The 18,805-nt window shown below is 37.8% G+C and overlaps 1 protein-coding gene across 1 annotated transcript in view; it reads left to right on the top strand.

Moving 5' to 3' along the window:
* NRXN1 (neurexin 1) overlaps positions 1-18,805 on the top strand; it is a 667,470-nt gene that overhangs the window by 292,473 nt on the left and 356,192 nt on the right. Inside the window, exons 8-9 of the mRNA XM_084203402.1 lie at positions 13,790-13,912; positions 18,395-18,776. Of these exons, the coding sequence (XP_084059528.1) occupies positions 13,790-13,912; positions 18,395-18,776 (505 nt within the window). The remainder of the gene's footprint in view (positions 1-13,789; positions 13,913-18,394; positions 18,777-18,805) is intronic.

Raw genomic sequence — 18,805 nt, 5'->3', positions numbered from 1 at the left:
ATCAGTAATAGCAAAGGAATTGAATAATATTTTCTTCTGGAGAAGAATATATAAAAGCTAATGTAATGTCATTCGTATGAGTGAACTGGGCTGCCGTGGCAGTCATTCCACAGCAAAGCTCTGCTCCCACCTGTTCTCACAGGAATCTCTGCTATCATGTTCAGGGGTGATTGAAGATGAACACTGAGATGACATTCTTTGCAAATGCAAGGGGACTATTTAAGAAAATCAAATTAAATGCAGTGCTTGAGGATTTTCTGAGGGGCTCCAAAATGCTGAATGTCTGGTTAAGTGGTAGGTGGAATTAAGGAGCAATGCACACAAAGTAATTCATGCTAGAAAGAAGTCACCTTAATTATGCCAGCACAGCAATGGGATGAGCTGAGGAAACTGTGCAGCCATTGTAAATAGCCCTCATAAAACAGTTCAGTGCTCAGAAGTGACCAGAAATCCCAGTGGATGGGAGTAGCTGTGGGGAGAGGAGGTAAGACCAGAAGAGAAAGCAGCGTTGTGCTGTTATGCAGTCATGGTTTATCCCCTTCCTGAACACTCCATGTGTGTTCAGTGCCTGTTCCTCATTATTCACTTAAATGGGGAAAGTACAGGTCACTGCAGCAGGGAGGATTACAAGTGTGGATTAGCTTTCCTACATGGGGCAGCTAGGCATGCTAGGAAAATAAAATACCTGAGAGAATATGAATGTATTTTTGTAAATATATGATTATACGGCCGTAAGAAGCAGCAGGAGGTTAATAAATTGATTTTTTTTTTTAATGAAATGGAAATACATCAAGGACTTCCTGAGATAAGGCTGTTTCTGCAGCTCCAGAAGTCCCAAACATGTCCATTACTGGAAGCTGTGACTGTATTAGAGTAGTAATTACTAGAGAGCAGTTCTGCTTTTCTGTGCTGCTCTTGAAAGCACAGTGCTGAACTAGCTGGTCTTATGTGCCATTTCCCAGCTTAATTTGCAACTTCTTTCCCTAATTATTTCATCACTAGTTTATACCCTGTATTGAGAGCAACAGGAAATTGCTAGTGAAAGTATAGATTCAGAGAAACATTAGGCTGAAAAAAAAATTATAAATCTATCATCAACTGGGTTGTATACAGTCATTCTAAACTTTGTAATCAGATTCCATGAAAATTAGAGTGTTAAGACACAGATGGCAGCAGATGACACAAGCCAATATTTCAACAATTTCTCAAAAAACCTTCTTGATTAACTGACAAATCAAGTCAAATTAGGGTAAGCCATTAATTAAGATGGCTCTTTTATATTCTCTAGGCATTGTGAATTTTTTTTTTTTTTTTTTTTTACTTAGTAATAAAAGCTTTCTGGCCAGAAATTTTGTTGTGTAGCTCCTTAAAAAAGAAATTCATTGTTGGCATTCAGTATTAAGAAAAAATAACAGTAACTCAGCATTGGTGACTTGATAATGTTTCTAAATTTATACACAGATTAAAAATACCATCAGACTTTATGTAAAAACACCTTTATTTCCTTTTCCTGCCTTTGTTTCTTAGGACTCTCTTTCTAATATATAATGCTCTTTAGAGAAATATTTATTAATATGTTTGCAGAAAACATTTAGAAGTGCTTATAAATGAAAATTCTATGGAGAAACAATCCAGTCTTTCTATTGTAATGCTACAGTCTGAAGACTTATTTTCAGGGAATGGAAAATTAGTTGGCTATTTTCTTCCAAAAAAAAAAAAAATCTGTGTAAAAAGATACTAAAATCATTAATAGTTTACTTCAGAAAGCATTTAAATCTATTAAATAAGTGAATAGGTCTTTTTTCCAAAAACAGAGCTATAATAATTCAGTGGTGCTGTGTTATCTCAAAAACTTTTCAAGGAAAACCAGCCAAATTGCCATCTCTCTGCAGGTGGATATTGCTTTTCTGATCAGCACAACACATGCTCTCAGCTGTCCTGATAGACACTTGGAAGGAACTCAAAGAATAAGTGTTTGTGATTTTATTTTTTTTTAAATAGAATGTACATGCATTTGGTAGGAAATTAGGGAAAGGGGAAACAGAGTCAGAGAGAGTGAAATTGGAATGGGGTGTCTGGCTCTGCCTAGCACAGCCAGTGAGCATTGCAGTAGGTCTGGCATATGTTGAGGGGAATTGCCAAGTTTCCCTCTGTCCCTCTCATATTAATAGATATTACTTCTAAATGATCAAAATAAAAGTGCAACTAATTTCAGTGAGAGTCAGATCTGATCCTATTTCTCAGCTTTGTGTGATGAGGAGAGCCAGGCTGCTTAGGAAATATTTGGCTCTCTCTTCTTCAGTCAAAGAAATTAAAAAATTAAAAGGGTGCCAAACTAAAATTTTGCATAAATCAAAATTATTTTGATACATTTCTATATTTGTTCTGCTGGAAGTCTGGAATAAATCCCTGGTAAGGAATTATCTTACTCTTTCAGCACTATGACCAGTGAAATCTGATTATAGATGGTACAGAACAGCACATGGGCATAGAGCTTTTGTCCTTTTCATACGTAGCACAGAAATTGAGTTGTCCACCAATTTGCATAAATACAAGTTCACAGAATCTGGTTTCTGAGTCATCTGTGGCATTTTGATGGCCCCTCCTTGACTGCATCTGCAAAAAACCTTTGTGTAAGTATGTATTAGTTTTACTAATGGCTCCCTGGCTGTTTCAGAAAGGTGCCTCGTTTATCCTTGCTTCACTCCTCTGCAGCAAGGCATCATTTCATAAGTTCAGTCTTGATGAAGGAGCCTAGCCAGCCCTCAGCTACAACATTATTCTTCATTAATGTTATAAGAACAGTAATTCATTTCTCAATGTGCTTTTTTTGAAGAGCTGATAATGTTAAAAACATCTACCCAGTGCATGTCACTGATGAGCAGTTACTTATATTAAAAGCACTTACTCTGTATCTAGCACATTTTGCATTTATGTCTATTAAAATGCATGAAACATCTATCATAACATTTTAAGCACTCAGTAGCTTATTACTGGAACCACATAACTGCTTCCTTATTATCTCTTCTTGACAATAACTTTAATTAATTATATTCAGGTAGCTGTTGAAATTTCCATCCAAGCACATTACTTTTTTGGATGACATGTCAAGAGGTTAACTTATGCTCCCTTCCAGCTGATTTCTAGGCCTCAATCCATCAGACAAGTCACTTCAAAGGAGATGTTGCTCTGTTGAGCTGAGACATCAAGATAAAGTTGGCTTTCTGAGATGCAGTCCCCTTTGGGAAGTGTGCAAGGAATTCTTCAGCAGTTATTTGTCTAGGCAGTCTTGAAGCAACAAGAAACAAGATGAAGACCAAGACATGGAATGAGTAAAATCACTTAAAGGAAAAAGGGAGCTGTGGTTCATGTAGCTTATACTAATTCTTTGGTATTATTTCTCATTCATTTTATATTCTGTGAGATTTTCCTCCAGGGAGTGAAGTGCATGTACGTAGAAATAAAATATCATTAGTTAACAGTTCCTCTCTCACCCTGCACATTAAGGCATTTCTCACTAGTAGTAAAACCTGTCTGGAAAAGAAGGCTCAAATAGGTAAGTCAACAATTCCATCTTTCACTGACATGCCTTGAACTGTTTATGTATGACTTGTGGAAATTGGACCAGAAGTGAAAAACAGCAATCATGCTGACTGCCATTGAAAGAGTTACAGTTTTACCAAAATTTAAGCACAATTGTCGAATATTGGAGAAAATTACCTGCTGAACTTTTGTTGTGGTTGCTGCTATACTTTGAACTGTCTCTGCAGTTTTTGCTGTGTAACATTTCAGCAGCTTGAAAAACAAGCCTGCTGTCTCCTGGGAGGAAAGGACCACAGCGTTTGCTCTGGAGGGAAGAAGCATTCTCGCATCTCCAGCTAGCAGGAGACAGCTGCCACCCTCACTGACATGATACAAGGCACTTAGGAACCCAGCTGACAAGCTAATTGGCTGTGAATAAGAGCAGCACTACCTCTGAAAGTCAGCAGCATGGATTCTTGATTCCCTAAAATTGCATAAATCAAGATACAGAGCGCACCTTAAAGAAGTGCAAGTAGGCACTTCTGTCAAGAAGCTCACTTGTTTTGTTACATAAAAAATTGTCACTTGCTGGTGCTGAGCACAGCCCTAAAGAGATGATAAACGGCACAAGAGCACTGGAGAGATTCTCTCAATGTTAGAAACAACTCCATGCACTAAAGCTATGCTTTTCCACTCAGGCATGCAGGAGTACACCCATCAAAGTCAGTGGAGGCTGATCATAGGGCAGGGATCAACCTTTGTATGCATCCATTTGTGATTTCTGAAAACAATCTGAAATGTCTATTTTAGTCCTCATTCCTTGACTCATGTCTGCCTAGAAGTATCCAAGAATAAGCAGTGTCAAGAAATTGTGCTTTTTGATCCATGTTGATTATAAAAATATTTTAAAACAGTTAAATAATCAATAATAATAATAAACCTTTAAATATTATTTTTCTTAATTAGGCAAAATGTTATAATTCAGCATTTAAATTACAAAAAAAAAAAAAAACCAAACCACCAAATAAAGGATATGAGTGTGAGATTTAGTTGTAACTATTTTATAACAACTGTTTTTGGGATGAAGACACCTGTAAATTAAAAGGAGCCTATTCTTAAAATAAAGTCACAGTCCAAAATTCTCTTCCTTTCTATGCCAGCTAGTTTCCAATCTGCTTATTCTTAAGAACATTGTGTGAGATATAAGGGTAAAAGGAAATATTTAAATGGGGTTTTTTCCTGTTATGCTAATTTAACTAAACATAAAGATAATTTTTTTCTATAAAAAGGTAAATTATGGATAAGCATACTTAAGTTGTGCTTACTTACATTTTAAAATGTAATGACTTTTGACAGCCATGGTTTTGATATAAATGGGCACAGTCAATATCAGTGTCAGAAAGGCTAATGTGGCAAAGCTGTTTCTTTTTTTTCCTGTTGTCACTTATAATCTAGCCAATATACAATAATTATTCCAACTCTCTCCATGAAAAAAAAAATATTAAATAATCAAATGTGTGGCTACTTTTTCTACAAAGATTGCTGTAATTTAGGTTGTTTTTACTTCACTGGGTGTAAGTGGAAAGAAGTAGAGCAGGTTCTTCAGGCTCCTAGAAGTACACTTGGAGATCTGCTGCATCTGTTGCCTGGAGCACTGTTGTCTCTCAGTCTTTTTTGGTTTTTTGTTTATCAGCTGAATGACATGGATTAAGGTCCAGATTATAAAAGTTATTCAGATAGCCATCTTATTGTAAAATCCTTCTTCCAAGTCAGAACTTCTCCAGACCTCTTGGGCTCAGAGGAGGCAGCAAAATTCCCCTGGAAGCTCTGGGCACCTTATTTGAGCAGTAACTTGTAGAGATGGTGTCTAAGGAAATGGAGATTATCAGGTGTAGCACAGTCCATTCCTTTGAAAACTTGGAGGAATGTTCTTGCTGCTCCTAGAAATCCATGACAAGAAATGTGTGTTTCTGTCTCTGTGCTTTTTAAAGTTTGGGTCTTTTGGTTTGGTAGTCAAGACCAGAATAATGAGTTTGCTAAGGTAAAAATTGAACCCTTCTTTGGGAAAGGAGAAGCTTAACTTCAATTGGTCTTAATGTTGCTCTTTCCCCTTGTTTTAAGGCACATCTCACAAATCAGTAGGATTGATAAAACTCTGAATTTATACCAAAATAATGAATATTAGAGATTCTGGCTACCATTAAAGTAACAACTGAACAATGAATATTTACTTTTTAAAAAGTTGAAATTCAATATTGCTTAAAAGTGGGGGTTAATGTTAGTTTTAGTATTTTAGTTTATTTTGCATAGGAGTTCCTAAGTTTCCATATAATTTCTCATGATTTTCAATCCTATTCTTTTTATAGAGGGGGAAAAAGTAATAGCTCCAGATGAACTAGCCATTCTTTTCTCCAGCAGTTTTATAAAGGTTTTGTTAAATAAGACCTAAAAAGAATTTTCCATTGAAGCAAGCTTTCAGAATTAGAAAGCTCAGTGTAATGCAAAAATCCTGCATGGGAGAATTTCAGTCTTTTAGAGGGATTATAATTTCCCATTTTCTTTTTCATGCAATATGTGAGCTTATGGTGGATGATATTTTATAAAATAATACATTCAGTTATTAAATGGGATAGAAGGATTGTGAAATAGCTGCTTTGCTAGTGTACAGCAGTAGCTTAGGTAGAATGAAGTCAAAGGTATTGACTTGAAAGTGTTTGTGTTAAGTTTGACTTAAAACAAAATGCTCAAACATATTCCGCTTAAAATTTGTGGAATTTTTCATTACAGCAGCCGTGTCAGGTTAATGTGAAAGCAAATTAAGATTTACTAAAGCCACACAAGTAGTTTGTGGAAGTGAATCTGCTGAATTCCAACTCACACTGATAAGCCTTGAGTGCATTTAAAAAAATTTAGCCTGATCCAAGGCGGGATATGACGTTACAGTGTGATTGTAAAGCTGCACAATCTTTGCAAGTGCACATTTCTTTACCTGCAGTAAATAGAAAGTAAATTATCTTGCACTCCAGTTGTCTTTAAATTAGCACAGGACTGCCAGGTATTGAAAGTTCACGCTCACCTCACCTCACCTACAGCAAAGTCAATTGTCAGGTTCACCATGGTTTCTGAAAATGTCTCAGAGCATTCAGTGGTGAGCTGACAAAGCAACAACCTTATTTCTTCATGCTCATTGACTTTGCTTTAGTTCAGGGCCTTGGGGTAGATTCCTACAACTTTGGTACCTTTAGCACATTTTCTGATAGTCACGACCGTCAGAGAGCAGTATGAAAGAGAAACTGCACTCTTCTTAAAAACAGAGGGATCTAGCTGATTTCTGGGTTTAGCTGCTTTTAAAAGATACTTTTCTTTCATTATACCCAGAAAAAGGAAAATTACATGTCCTTAGCACTATTTGTGTTTGACTTGTTTGGATAGATGAGGTACAAAACTAAATTAAAATGGAACTGATTTTAAGCCATAAATGTTTGAAGTTATATATTGAGAGAGGTCTCTAAGATAAGCCATAGTGCAGTAACAAGATCAGTTTTATCCTCTCATGTGCTCTGAATTCACAGAGAGTTGCTGTTGGAACTCCACCCCCCTTTTTTTTTTTTCAGGAAATCCAGTTCAAATTGGTACAGACCCAATTACTGACCAGCAAGGCACACCTTTGACAGCATATGTCTGTCTTCTCCATATCCTTTGGTCTAGCAGGGAAGTCTAGAGGCCAGGACTAGCTACTCTAAAGTTTACTGCTTTCTGATGTTTTTCTTTCTTTCTCCATCTTGCTGAAGCTGACTACTGGTTCTATTTGTAGAGAATAGACTTTCACAAGACACTGGCTCATCAGCAGCACCTTTCTTGGCAGACTCTTTAGATTTAATTTAGTCCAATAGATCTGCCTGTGCTCTGCCTTCCCACCTGGATCCACTGGCTCTGTTTAGACATCAGCTGTGTCACAGTGAATATCTCACAGCTTAAAAGAAGATAAATGGATGAGTATGTGTGATATTGCACCCTAAATTAAACAGTTTCCAAAAGAAAGACAAAGCTGGGAGGAAGAAAATGCATGGCAACTCAGGGAAGCAAATTTAGAGAAAAGAACCAGACAAAATTAAACTCGGTGCCTTCAGAAGTGGATATGGTGCTTGATCCCTGGATTGGTCATTTTCATATCCTTCCATGGATTTTTCTTCCCCAGTGAATTCACTGCATGTGCTCTTTCTCCTTGCTAGTGAACTAGATCAATATTAAATGCAGTCTGTTTGTACTTTGGCCATGTAGGGGAAGCCAGCAGAATTTTCAAAAGTATCTTGTTTAGCTTTCTCCATTTCTGTATGAGAAGTATAGATATGCCTAGATGGAAATATTTAATATTACATTCTTGTTATTCTAAGAAATATGAGCAAATCTGTTGTACAGCTGCAATGAAGGCTGATGAATGATATTAGCAGCTCCGATCTCCTTCATTTTAATTTCTGAAATGTCAAATTTTGTCTAAAAAAAAAAGGGATAAAAATATCCTTAACTGCCAATACATTACCCAAATTGCCAAAAGCAATTTTGCCTATAATAAAACTATTGTGGGCTGAAGCATTTGGATCAAGCTATGCAAGATTGATATGTTTTTCTTGATACAATTCAGTGAATGTGCTATTCTTGTGGAATTTTCCATATGAGTCTGCTGAGGAGAAACTACAGTGGACAAAATTTCTTTTACTTGCAATTAGATTTTTATTTTTAAGTTTACCTATCAATTAGCTGTAAATGATAACCTGATATACATTTCTGATGTTTAAAAGGCAATGCAACTTTTTTGTAGGCATGAAACACGTTTAGCCAGGGAATTTTGGGATGCCACCAGCACAGTCATTTAAAACACAGTTGATTCACTATATTAATTGACTTTTTAAGCTCAGTTGTGCTGATGAGTGTTTTGGAAGGCCAGCAACGTTTCTGCAGCCAGCCATAGGAAGGACAGTGAAGGTTAAGGTGCCTCACCCTGTATGTCTTGTGTTTCTGTGTCCTGCTCTGGAGGAATCTCTCCTGGTAATGCAGATGCCTCGTGAGGTTTGCACAGTGACTGTGAGTCTGCCTGAGTGCTGGAACAGAAGCCCAGATTAGAGGCATGCTAAATTTACTCTGGAAGCAGGATAACTGAGATGGCACAGAGTCCTCTTGTTGTGCACCAGGTATTTACAATGACGCTCTGAGGCGTCTCTCAGAGCCACACAGCTGTCTATACATACCAAGCTGAATCCTAAAATATTTATTATTTTAGCTAAAATATTGACGACCCTGACCTTAAGTAACTTCCTCTATTAACTGAATTGGTCCCAGGGTTTTGTCTTCTCCAAATGTCTTTTTGTCTTCTTACTGATAGCTGTAGTATGCACAGTTTTCTATTAGCAAAATACTGATCTTTCTTTTGCTGACTAATAAATAAATAGTAGTGATTTGCCTGGATTCCACTAGTTAGTACAGCATTCACTGAATCACCTAGTCTCCCTTGCTAGTCTCTTTTTATGCTACCTCTTTCTATATTTCATGTTTCATATCTATTTTGATGGCAGAATTGAATGCTCCAAGCATTTTGGTATATGCCTTAGTAGTAGTGGTGGATTGCGTTATGAGAAACAAATTCAGATAACTCATTTTGAACATGTTTTGGAGCTACATGCAGGAGCTAGTATCTTTCAAAATCATCACTTCAGTTCAAGTAGTTGGTTAAAAAGTAAAGTACCACAGGATAGATATCTCTAAGAGGAAAAGTTGTGCATATTAAAATTAATTGATTGACTTGTTGGAATTCAGCAAGTCTTCAGCACTTGAGTTAGGCTGAATAAGCTCCTCACAAGGTAGTAAAGAGAATAGGAATCTCCAGAGAAAATTTAGAATATTCAGTGTGCTGGAAATGAGATTTTTTTTCCTTTGGGAGGTTCATGCTTCTTTCCTTTAACTTTGAAAGGGCTGTTAAGTTCCAGCTGAGGTGCTGACAACAAAGCAAGCTCAGCTTCAGATGCCAAAGTAAACATATAACAGGGAATGTTTGGGGCTTTATATCTCTTAGCTCATAATGAATTTCACCATCAAGATTTTTTCCTGTATCAACTGACTGCACAGTCTGCATTTTGCTTTGTAAAAAGGTGTTTGTACAAGCAATTATCTGCTTTTAAATGGATGTGGAAATTTTACTGGCATGATGGACTCTAAGCAAACTGTGGTAGCCATAAAAGTGACAGTGCATCTTTTATTTGGTACTATCCATTTTCTCTGAGGATGCATAAAACCTGATAGTTATTTAAGCCTTTAAAAATAGGAAAAGAGCTGAACATAGATGTTGATAATAAATGTCATACTTAAGCAAGAGGAGTTAGTTAGTGGATTTTTTTTTCCTGTTTGCATCTTGTCTCAGAAAGAAAAGGTTTATGATTAAGGCTTTAGTATCTGGGAGAATCAGTAGCTCAGAAAGTGAGCCAGTGCTGGCTGGGTGTGTGAAGCAAAATAACCATGGCCTGTCTAGAAAGAGACAGATGAGTTCCAGGGGAAGGACAGTATGGGAAATAGGAGTGGAGGGACGTAAATTTGGAAAAATAATATCAGTCCATGTAAAACAAAATTTTATATATAGACACACACTCTTTTAATTGGGGCTCTTGCTTTTCTTCTTGTGGGAGATGTAGAACAATTTTTTTTTTAAGCCCATAACACCCCTTGCCCCTTGACAAAACAATAAAACAAAGGTGGAAGTATGCCAATTCTTCTTTAAACACACTTATTTAAGAGCACTTTCTGCTGGTGTGATTTAAGTGGAGTCAGATCAGTGTAAAGCCAGAACAAGACTGGTGAGCCAATGATTTAGTAGATATATATTTATAGTATATTCACCATAAGAAGTATTACCAGGGCAGAAGAAGATTCTGTACGATCTCAATATGATGTTTAAATTCACTTTAGGTCAATACATTTCAAAGTCAGTGAGGAAATAGTAATATAAGTACTAATATGAACTATGTTTCAGGTTGACCAATGACATTTAGCATGTTAAGAGTTTTCTTCTTCAGTTCTGGTAGTCTTGTGGTATCAATTCCTACATGGTTTTGTGTTTGAGAATTTAGACAATTTTCTCCTAAATACTCTGCTCACAATCATATTTGCAGCTTTTCTGTGTGAAAGCATGTCCTTGGCCAAGAAGCAGCCCGAGCCCTGCATCAGCACAGGAATGATGAGCATCCATCCTTTCTCATCTCCCCCTTCAGCTGCCATGGAAAACTGTCCTACTTTGCAGAGAAGCAGCATGATGGGACAGGCAGACACACAATCCCTGGGCACTGGGCCTGGTGTTCTGTAGTTTCTTGTACCCTCTGTGAGAAATCAAAAGCCCTTTTTCTTCGTTAGAGATCAGCCCCAGGAAGGAAAGGCCTCTTTTCCATGCGAGTGGATAGTTTGTCCAAGGGCAGGACCCTTTCAGTGCCCTGCTCCCATGGTGTGTCATACCAAGGTTTTTCCTTTTCAAAGCCCTTTCACCAGGGGTCCCCTTAATCCTCTCTTGGATTGCATGCAGTGGGAACAGGCAGCTTTCACAGAGCTCTGACCTGATTTTTTTTACTCTGAGTACTCTTGCAAGGGAAATAGACTGATGGAAAGCACACATTTAATTTTACAACAGGAAGAGCCTACAAGTCCCCAGCCATTAAAATAGAATAGATAGATTTGCCTGTAAATGTGAGCAGCCAAGTTGGATTTGATAATAGCATACACTGAGGCACCTTTACACCAAAGAGACACTGCAGAGGGTTTTTAATGTGAGAGTAAATTAAAATTGCATATGCTTTTAGGTCTTTTAGAGATATGAAGCAAGATAATGGAGACTAAGTGGTTCAACTACTTTAAAAATTTAAAAAAAAAAAAGGTTGGACTAACAAATAAGTATGAATATGTTTACAATATTATTAAATGGTGTATGCCTAGGCAGGCTTAATGACTCTCACTAAGATTTTGCTCATGTTATTTCAGCTTTTTTTTTAAAAAAAATCCATCTGTTGTCTCCAAATCTAGGTAGAATTGCTTCCACTGAGGTGCCTAAAATAAATTGCTTAAGGTTTTAGTCACTGCATCTATACCAGCACATTCAAAGAGAATATTATTCACTTAAGCTTTAAGCAAAACTGGTCTTTCTCTTGTCAAAGAAAGCAAACATTTTAGGAACTGAATGATTCATGTAGTTGACCCCAATCATCTGCTTCTGCTGTGTTTGAACACCTTTCCTAGCTTGGTGTCAACACAGACACAGAAAAAACGGTGTTATGAGACTTTCACTGCCTTTGCTTTGCATTTTTGTTCCTGGAGATCCCTTGGCATTCCCAAAATAGCAAAGGTTGCATATAAAAGCAGGGCAATAAACTAGCAGCAATTTAAAAAATGCTGACAGAAGATGGAAAATATCTGAGATGAAAACTGTCCAATATGCTGAACAGCTGCATCAAGATCTTAGTGTCCTTTTCCTTCTGTGTAGTTCTGAAGTCAGAGAGGCTTTGATTTTAGGCTTTGATTTTATTAGCATATCTCACCCATCACAGTTAGCCAGCGCTGGATGGAATAGAATCCCAAGGGAAAAGTGGGAGAGTTTCAGAGCCAGTTGCATGTCCCTTTCAGAGCAAGACTGCCACATGGGATGGAGTCACCTGGAAGGGCACAGTGAAGGCAATGGTCTGACTCAGGGTAACCCTAATGTTTCTGTCTCAAGGGTCATTTGATAATGTCTCTTATACAGAATCACAGGATGGGTCATGCTGGAAAGAACCACAGTGGGGCATCTGATCCAACATCCCAGCTCAAGCAGTTTCATCCCAGAGCATATGGCACAGGACTGTGTCCAGATAGTTCTTGAATATCCCCATGGAGGGGGAATATCCACAGCCTACCTGGGTAACCTGTTCCTGTGCTCTGTCATCTGCACAGAAGGAACTTCTTCCTGATGTTCAGGTGGAACTTCCTGAGCCTCAGTTCCTGCCTGTTGCCTCTTGTCCCACTGCCCAGCACCACTGAGCAGAGCCTGGTTCATCCTCTGGTCCGTCCCTGTAGATGCTCATAGACACTGGTGATGTTCCTTCTTAGTCATCTCTTCTCAAGGCTGAACAGACCCAGTCCTTCATCCTTTCCTCATCAGAGAGATGCTCCAGTCCCTTGATCATCTTTGTAGCCCTCCTCTGGACCAGCTGCAGGAGCTCTGTTTCTCTTTTGCACAGAGTCCAGAATTTAATTGACAACTTTAAATTATCAGCAGCATTTATTCTGCCACAGGAACTGAAAAAACAGGCTAGGGAGGTCTCTGTTTTACAAGAATGTCATTTATTTATAGCAGATTAGCTTTGCCTTTGGACACTCACCACATGAGTTTTGATCTATTTGTGCAGAACTTGCTCTATCATCTATTCATATCAATGAAAGTACAAAGTCAGTTTTTTCTTTCTCTCTTGGTCAACAGTGCAGAGCACAATATCCATCATCCTTTTCTTAGGAGAAATCTTTTCCTGGGCATTAAAGGTATCCTTTTTCCTAGGTTTGTGAATACTTTGGTTGTCACAAGTACACGGTGCTATATACAGAATTTGCATAAAAGGTGTTTGCTGTACTGCTGAGAAATAGCAGATTTCACAAAAAAAAACCACATCCATGAAATGAAAAAGCAGAGCATAGTTTGAAGATCTGCTAACAGCAGAAGGTACTGGATCTGAATAGTAGCAAATCATCTGGATCAGGTAATAGATGATGTTCTGAGAAGTCCTCGTAAACAGAAGCTAAACAGATAGGTTGACATAGATTAAGAAAAATATAATACATGCACACAAACTTACTACTTTTTATTTTCCACCAAATTAATTTTAATAAAGGAGCAAAAATCCAGTCTTATAAATCCATACTTGAAGTTCTTTTGGCTCAGTAATCCTATTTTTTAAAGGCCCATATGAGATTGAAAAGCAAATAATTAAATCCATGTTGACTGTGCCTATTTATGAAAACCTGGTGCATATACAATGTGTTTACATAGTTAAATAGACTTTAGAAGTGTTTTAATGTAATAGTTCTGTAGTGTTCAGTACATAGTAGCTCTATGTTTTGCTTATACTCGGTAATTTTCTTGCTTGATGTGACTTTTGGTGAGTTTTAACATTTGCCCAGCCAGTCTCTCTGTTTCTCTCTTTCTCTGTGAGGTTCACATGTAAACTGCTTTAAAGATTGCATAATGACTGTTTGGCATGTCCTACAGGCAAAGGCCCAGAAACCCTTTTTGCTGGCTATAACCTCAATGATAATGAGTGGCACACAGTGCGCGTGGTGCGGCGAGGAAAAGGTTTAAAGTTAATGGTGGATGACCAGCAGGCTGTGACAGGTACTGTGGCCTTGTGATTCCATGATTCCATGTTGCTGGGGGGAAACACAAAGCAAAACAAAAACAATGATACAGAAGAAAAATTACCTGAGAGAAACATGCTTTTTTTTTCCTTTTTCCTGGGTAAGATTCAAAATTCACATTATACTTCTTAGAATGCTGGTACAAGAAGTGTGTTATTACACTTGCTATTAATGTTGCTCAAAGGCTGCTATTGAAATTAATGAAAACCTTCGTGCTGACTTAAATGAATGTTTTTATACAGTGGCTGGAGAGAAGTGATTTAGTACCTCGCTAATGAGAAGGCAAGCAAAATGCTTTTGGCAACACATTGTTAGGGTTAAACTCTAAGCCACTGCTGGAAGAAAGAACTTAATAAACATTTGAAGGATATTCTACTGTGATTTGAATCTTGCATCAAGTGTCCTCAATAATTATATATTAGGCAGCATGTTTTTCTCAAATACTAAAATAGCACTTGGGGTGGGAGAAAAAAAAAATTGCATGCATGCTAGCAGATGATAGAGATGTGTTTCTGTATTTATATTTTCAGAAATGTTAATAGAGAACACATTGATTTTTGTCCTGTGCAAGACAATGTTCACATGCATGTTGTTAATAGCAATTTATCTGGCTTCTGGCCCTGGTTCCTTGTGCACAGAATGTGCCTAAATTTTTTGTTAGCTATTTAGAATTATCCTTTGGTTTTGTGTAGCATTAAACAACTTTTAACATTGGTTCTAAGCTTTGTTAAAACAGTAACAAGTAAAATGTTTTGGGGTTTTTTTTAAAGAGTAATGTGACTTCTTTAACAATTCCTTTGCACCTCAACAGAACACTGAGGGTCATGTCACTGGTAGAAAAAGAATTCATATAGTTGCAAGAACTTATTTTTTAGAATCAGAAATTACCAATATATCTTCCAGTGCTGAAGTCCCTGTATGTTATGATGCCTAGGGTCATATTCTCAAGAATACAGATGGTCTAAATAATTTATTTTCTTTTTGATAGTATAGGAGGAAGTATACCAAAAAAAATTATAATCTTGCTGCTTCAACAGCTACTCAAGGCAGATTCTAATATAGAGAAAATAGTTTAGATCAAAATCCAGTGCAAGATCCAAATGCACAACTCCTGGACTCTTCATGACAGAGTTCTAATTTACAAATACTGCAGGTTACATAACCTGGGTCCAGCTTTCTGGTGCAACATTTGTATTTTTTCCACAACCCAGTAAGTACATCCAAAAATGGCCAGTTGACTCGAATTGCCTCTCAGTTCTTCAAGAACTTGTCTGCATTTGCATAATGCACAAATGTTTAATGTTATTAATCCAAAAGGAGAAACTCATCCCAATATTTTGGAGGGAAAAAAAATCCTAAAATTCCTAAACTCCCAGTGGAAATTTGTGTGGCCAATCTTGTGGCCTCCTCTACTAATGAGGAGGAAACTGCTCTATGAGAAGGAGCAGAGGGAACTTTAAATGTGGGCAATCTGCTGTTAGTTCCATGAATGTCACATTTCCTACAAAGAAAATCTTTATTGCTGTGTAAGTGGTGAGAATTTTTGTTTTGTTTTCTATTTGGGGGTGGGGGTTTTTTGGTTGTTTTGGGTTTTTTTCAACACCAAGTGTTTTAAATGCCTTTACAAATTTAAATTTCAAGTGTGTGTAGTAGAATTTAATGTGTAGTAGCTTTGAATTTCCTGAAAGCATAGGGAAAGAGTTGCCTTATGGGATTAAAGTGTGCTTGTTCTAAACTTTTCTTCAGATGTTCCAACAATCAGAAATTTGGTTAAAATACAACCCATTAATTTTTCATGTGAAAAGTTATTATAGTTTTTATGAGGAGAATAAGGAAGTAAACTGACTTCCTGCTAAAAATTCCAACTTTCTCCTGCCACCTGTTGTTTTCCTTTTTTGATTCCATTTCCTTTGCCATATATGAAAGAATCCCCATCAGATCCAGAAAACTTTAGCTGCAGGAAAATCTATTAAATAATTCAGCCTGACTTTGTAATTTTTGCAGATTATAAAATTAGCACTTGTTCATTTGTGAGTTGTGCTTGGTCCTCTTTGACAAATGCATGATGTGTGCATGGATGCATAATATAATTCAGTCATAACTAGCTTTCATTGGAAGCCATGCAAGTGGATTTGAAGAAGTTACTCATCACAGAAGAGTTTAAATATCTCCAGCCCTGATAAGCCTTGTTTTCTAAGATTGTAGAGAAAATAAAAATTACTGTAAATTCACTAAATTTGGGTAACAGAATAACTTATGGTTATGAACAGAAATTCAATTGCCCTTTTGTATGATGTTTTTCCACAAACCTGACAAACTTAAAAAAACAAAAAGCAACCAAAACTAGACGAAACCAAAATAAAAAGCCACCAACAAATCCCCAAACACCCAACCTTGTAAGTACAAACTACATTCTTTTTTCTTCATTGCTGCATTTACAAATCCTATGGAGCATTATGTGAAATCTCAAGTCCTGTTTGCATGTTTGTAGGACTGAAATGTTGGGATGTGAGCCCAGATTCTGGAAGTTTTTTATTACTATGCTCAAGAAAGAAATACATTTAATGTAGTGGGGATATTGTGCTACAGGCCAAAGCTTGGTGGATTTTTGCCATGACATTATTGGAATGCCATCTGAAGGAATAGAAGACTGGAATGTATAATGTTCCTCTCTGAAACCAGCTCTTTGGCTGTGATCCAACATACAGCTCTTGTCCCAGCAAAAATTACACATTTGGCATTTTTCAAGACAGCTCCCTGACTCATTACTGCATGGAAGAGCCCACTTTTCCTTAATACATTCAGGGAAAGTGGTATCTTCAGAACTAATGTTTAGAAACAAGAACATCAAGACTGTCCCTGGGGTTTAGGGTGCCTCTTGCAGTGCTCAGCCCTGTGAGTGCAGGTGGTGTTCAATGACAAGTTCTCCTACAGAACTTATCCCAAAGCTAAGTCAGCCACTTGTAAATATTTATCATAAATTATTAGAGCAACTTCTGTGCCTGAATGGCACTAAAACTTACAGAGCTATTTTCCCTGTAACTTCACTGATGCTTGTGTCTCAGTGCTGTGACTTAACCTGCTCATGAATTCCTCTCCCTGGGCAAATCTCAGATATTGGCATTTCTCTTTGCCTTGCCTTTTCCCTGTCACACAGATGTCCACAGACACTTGCTTATGACACCTACAAAGGTACAGCTGTGTCAGCCTCCTCCAGGCTTTGTGCACCACTTCTGACATGTCCAGCCTGGGGCAGTGCTCACACTCTCTCTTGGAATAGAATATTTGGGGATGACAGAGGGAACTTGGCCTGTCAACAGTTTTGCCACTGTGAGAATTTGTGTTAGAGCAATGTATTCCATGAGAGACATGAAACAACTAAGGAACTGGGGAATTTGCAAAATGGTTTGCAAAAGGTACATTAAGTGGTGAAATTCATTAATAATAAGAAGCTGTTTTTCCACACAATGTGACCATGAATCAGCCCTGTGAAAATACCGCCCTACTTCTTTAAAATAAGCATGGAAAAAAATTGGACATTCTGTCAGAAAAAGGAACTCTTCAGTGAACACAATTTTGATGTGCTGGGTAAGGTATTTAATAACCAGCTTAAGAACTTACCTGACCTGTATGCAGTGTACCCTGGCAGTGCTGATCCTTTCCTCCAGATTAGCTTTGCAGTCAGCAAATTTCAGGCTTCTTGCTCTGCAGTGGTCCTGGCGTGGCAGAGAGAACTCAAAGGCAGCTGTGGGACTTGCTTCCAGTCACATTTTCAATAAAAGCAAGCTCCTTGTTGTTTCCAGGATTACAAGACACTGGCATGCACCCTTCCTGCAAGCTTTCTGCTCTGCCCATCCCTTGGGCTCTGCCCCTTCTCCCATGTTTATCCCCATGGTACAAAGCCAGTTGCTTTCAAGAAGCTCTCCACCCTTGTCACGCAGGGCTTTTTGCAGCAGGGCTGGCATTAATGTACCCAAGACAGCTGAAAAGGAATCCTTCCTACTGCTAGTCAAGTCATGCACATTGAAGCAAAACACATGGAATAAAACCCCTCAAGCTGTTCTGTTTCTCTTCCATGAGAGTCTGATATTGTTGGTTTAGCTCAGAGAACGGCCTTTGTGTTCCTCACGTTAAGTAATTGCACTTGCTTATAGTAAAACCCCACATCTGGTTAGGTGTAACTAAACTGAGGGATTTTGTTGGCAGTTTAATGCACTCTGGTAAACTGTTTCAGTTCAGAAATTTTTCTGTTGGCCTTATCCAAATGTACCGAGTGCTTTGGAAAGGCTCCTGGATTTACCAGTAATTAGGATGAACTTGGAAGAATTCCCTTTGGAGACAACAATTGGCCTTGCACTTTCTGAAAAGAGTGAAAATGATGCAGATGCTTAATCACATGATGTGCTCTTTGACCTCCCCTTTCAGAGACTAACACGTGTTTTCTTGTTGCTGTTTAAAGGTCAAATGGCTGGCGATCACACACGGCTGGAATTCCACAACATAGAAACAGGAATAATAACAGAACGGCGCTACCTGTCTTCTGTGCCTTCTAATTTTATTGGGCATCTACAGAGTCTCACATTTAATGGCATGGCATACATTGACTTGTGTAAAAATGGAGACATCGATTATTGTGAGCTAAATGCAAGATTCGGGTTCAGGAACATCATAGCAGACCCTGTAACCTTTAAAACAAAAGCAAGTTATGTTGCACTGGCCACGCTACAAGCGTACACATCTATGCACCTTTTTTTCCAGTTCAAAACCACCTCCCTGGATGGATTGATACTTTTTAACAGTGGCGATGGAAATGATTTCATTGTGGTTGAATTAGTGAAAGGGTATGTATGGATTAGCATAACGGCAAAAC

The sequence above is a fragment of the Fringilla coelebs genome (assembly GCF_963513975.1).
Source record: "Fringilla coelebs genome assembly, chromosome: 3".
In the NCBI taxonomy this organism is placed as follows: Eukaryota; Metazoa; Chordata; class Aves; order Passeriformes; family Fringillidae; genus Fringilla; species Fringilla coelebs.
The sequence above is the reverse complement of the archived record's forward strand: the minus strand, read 5'-3'. Positions and strand labels throughout refer to the sequence as shown.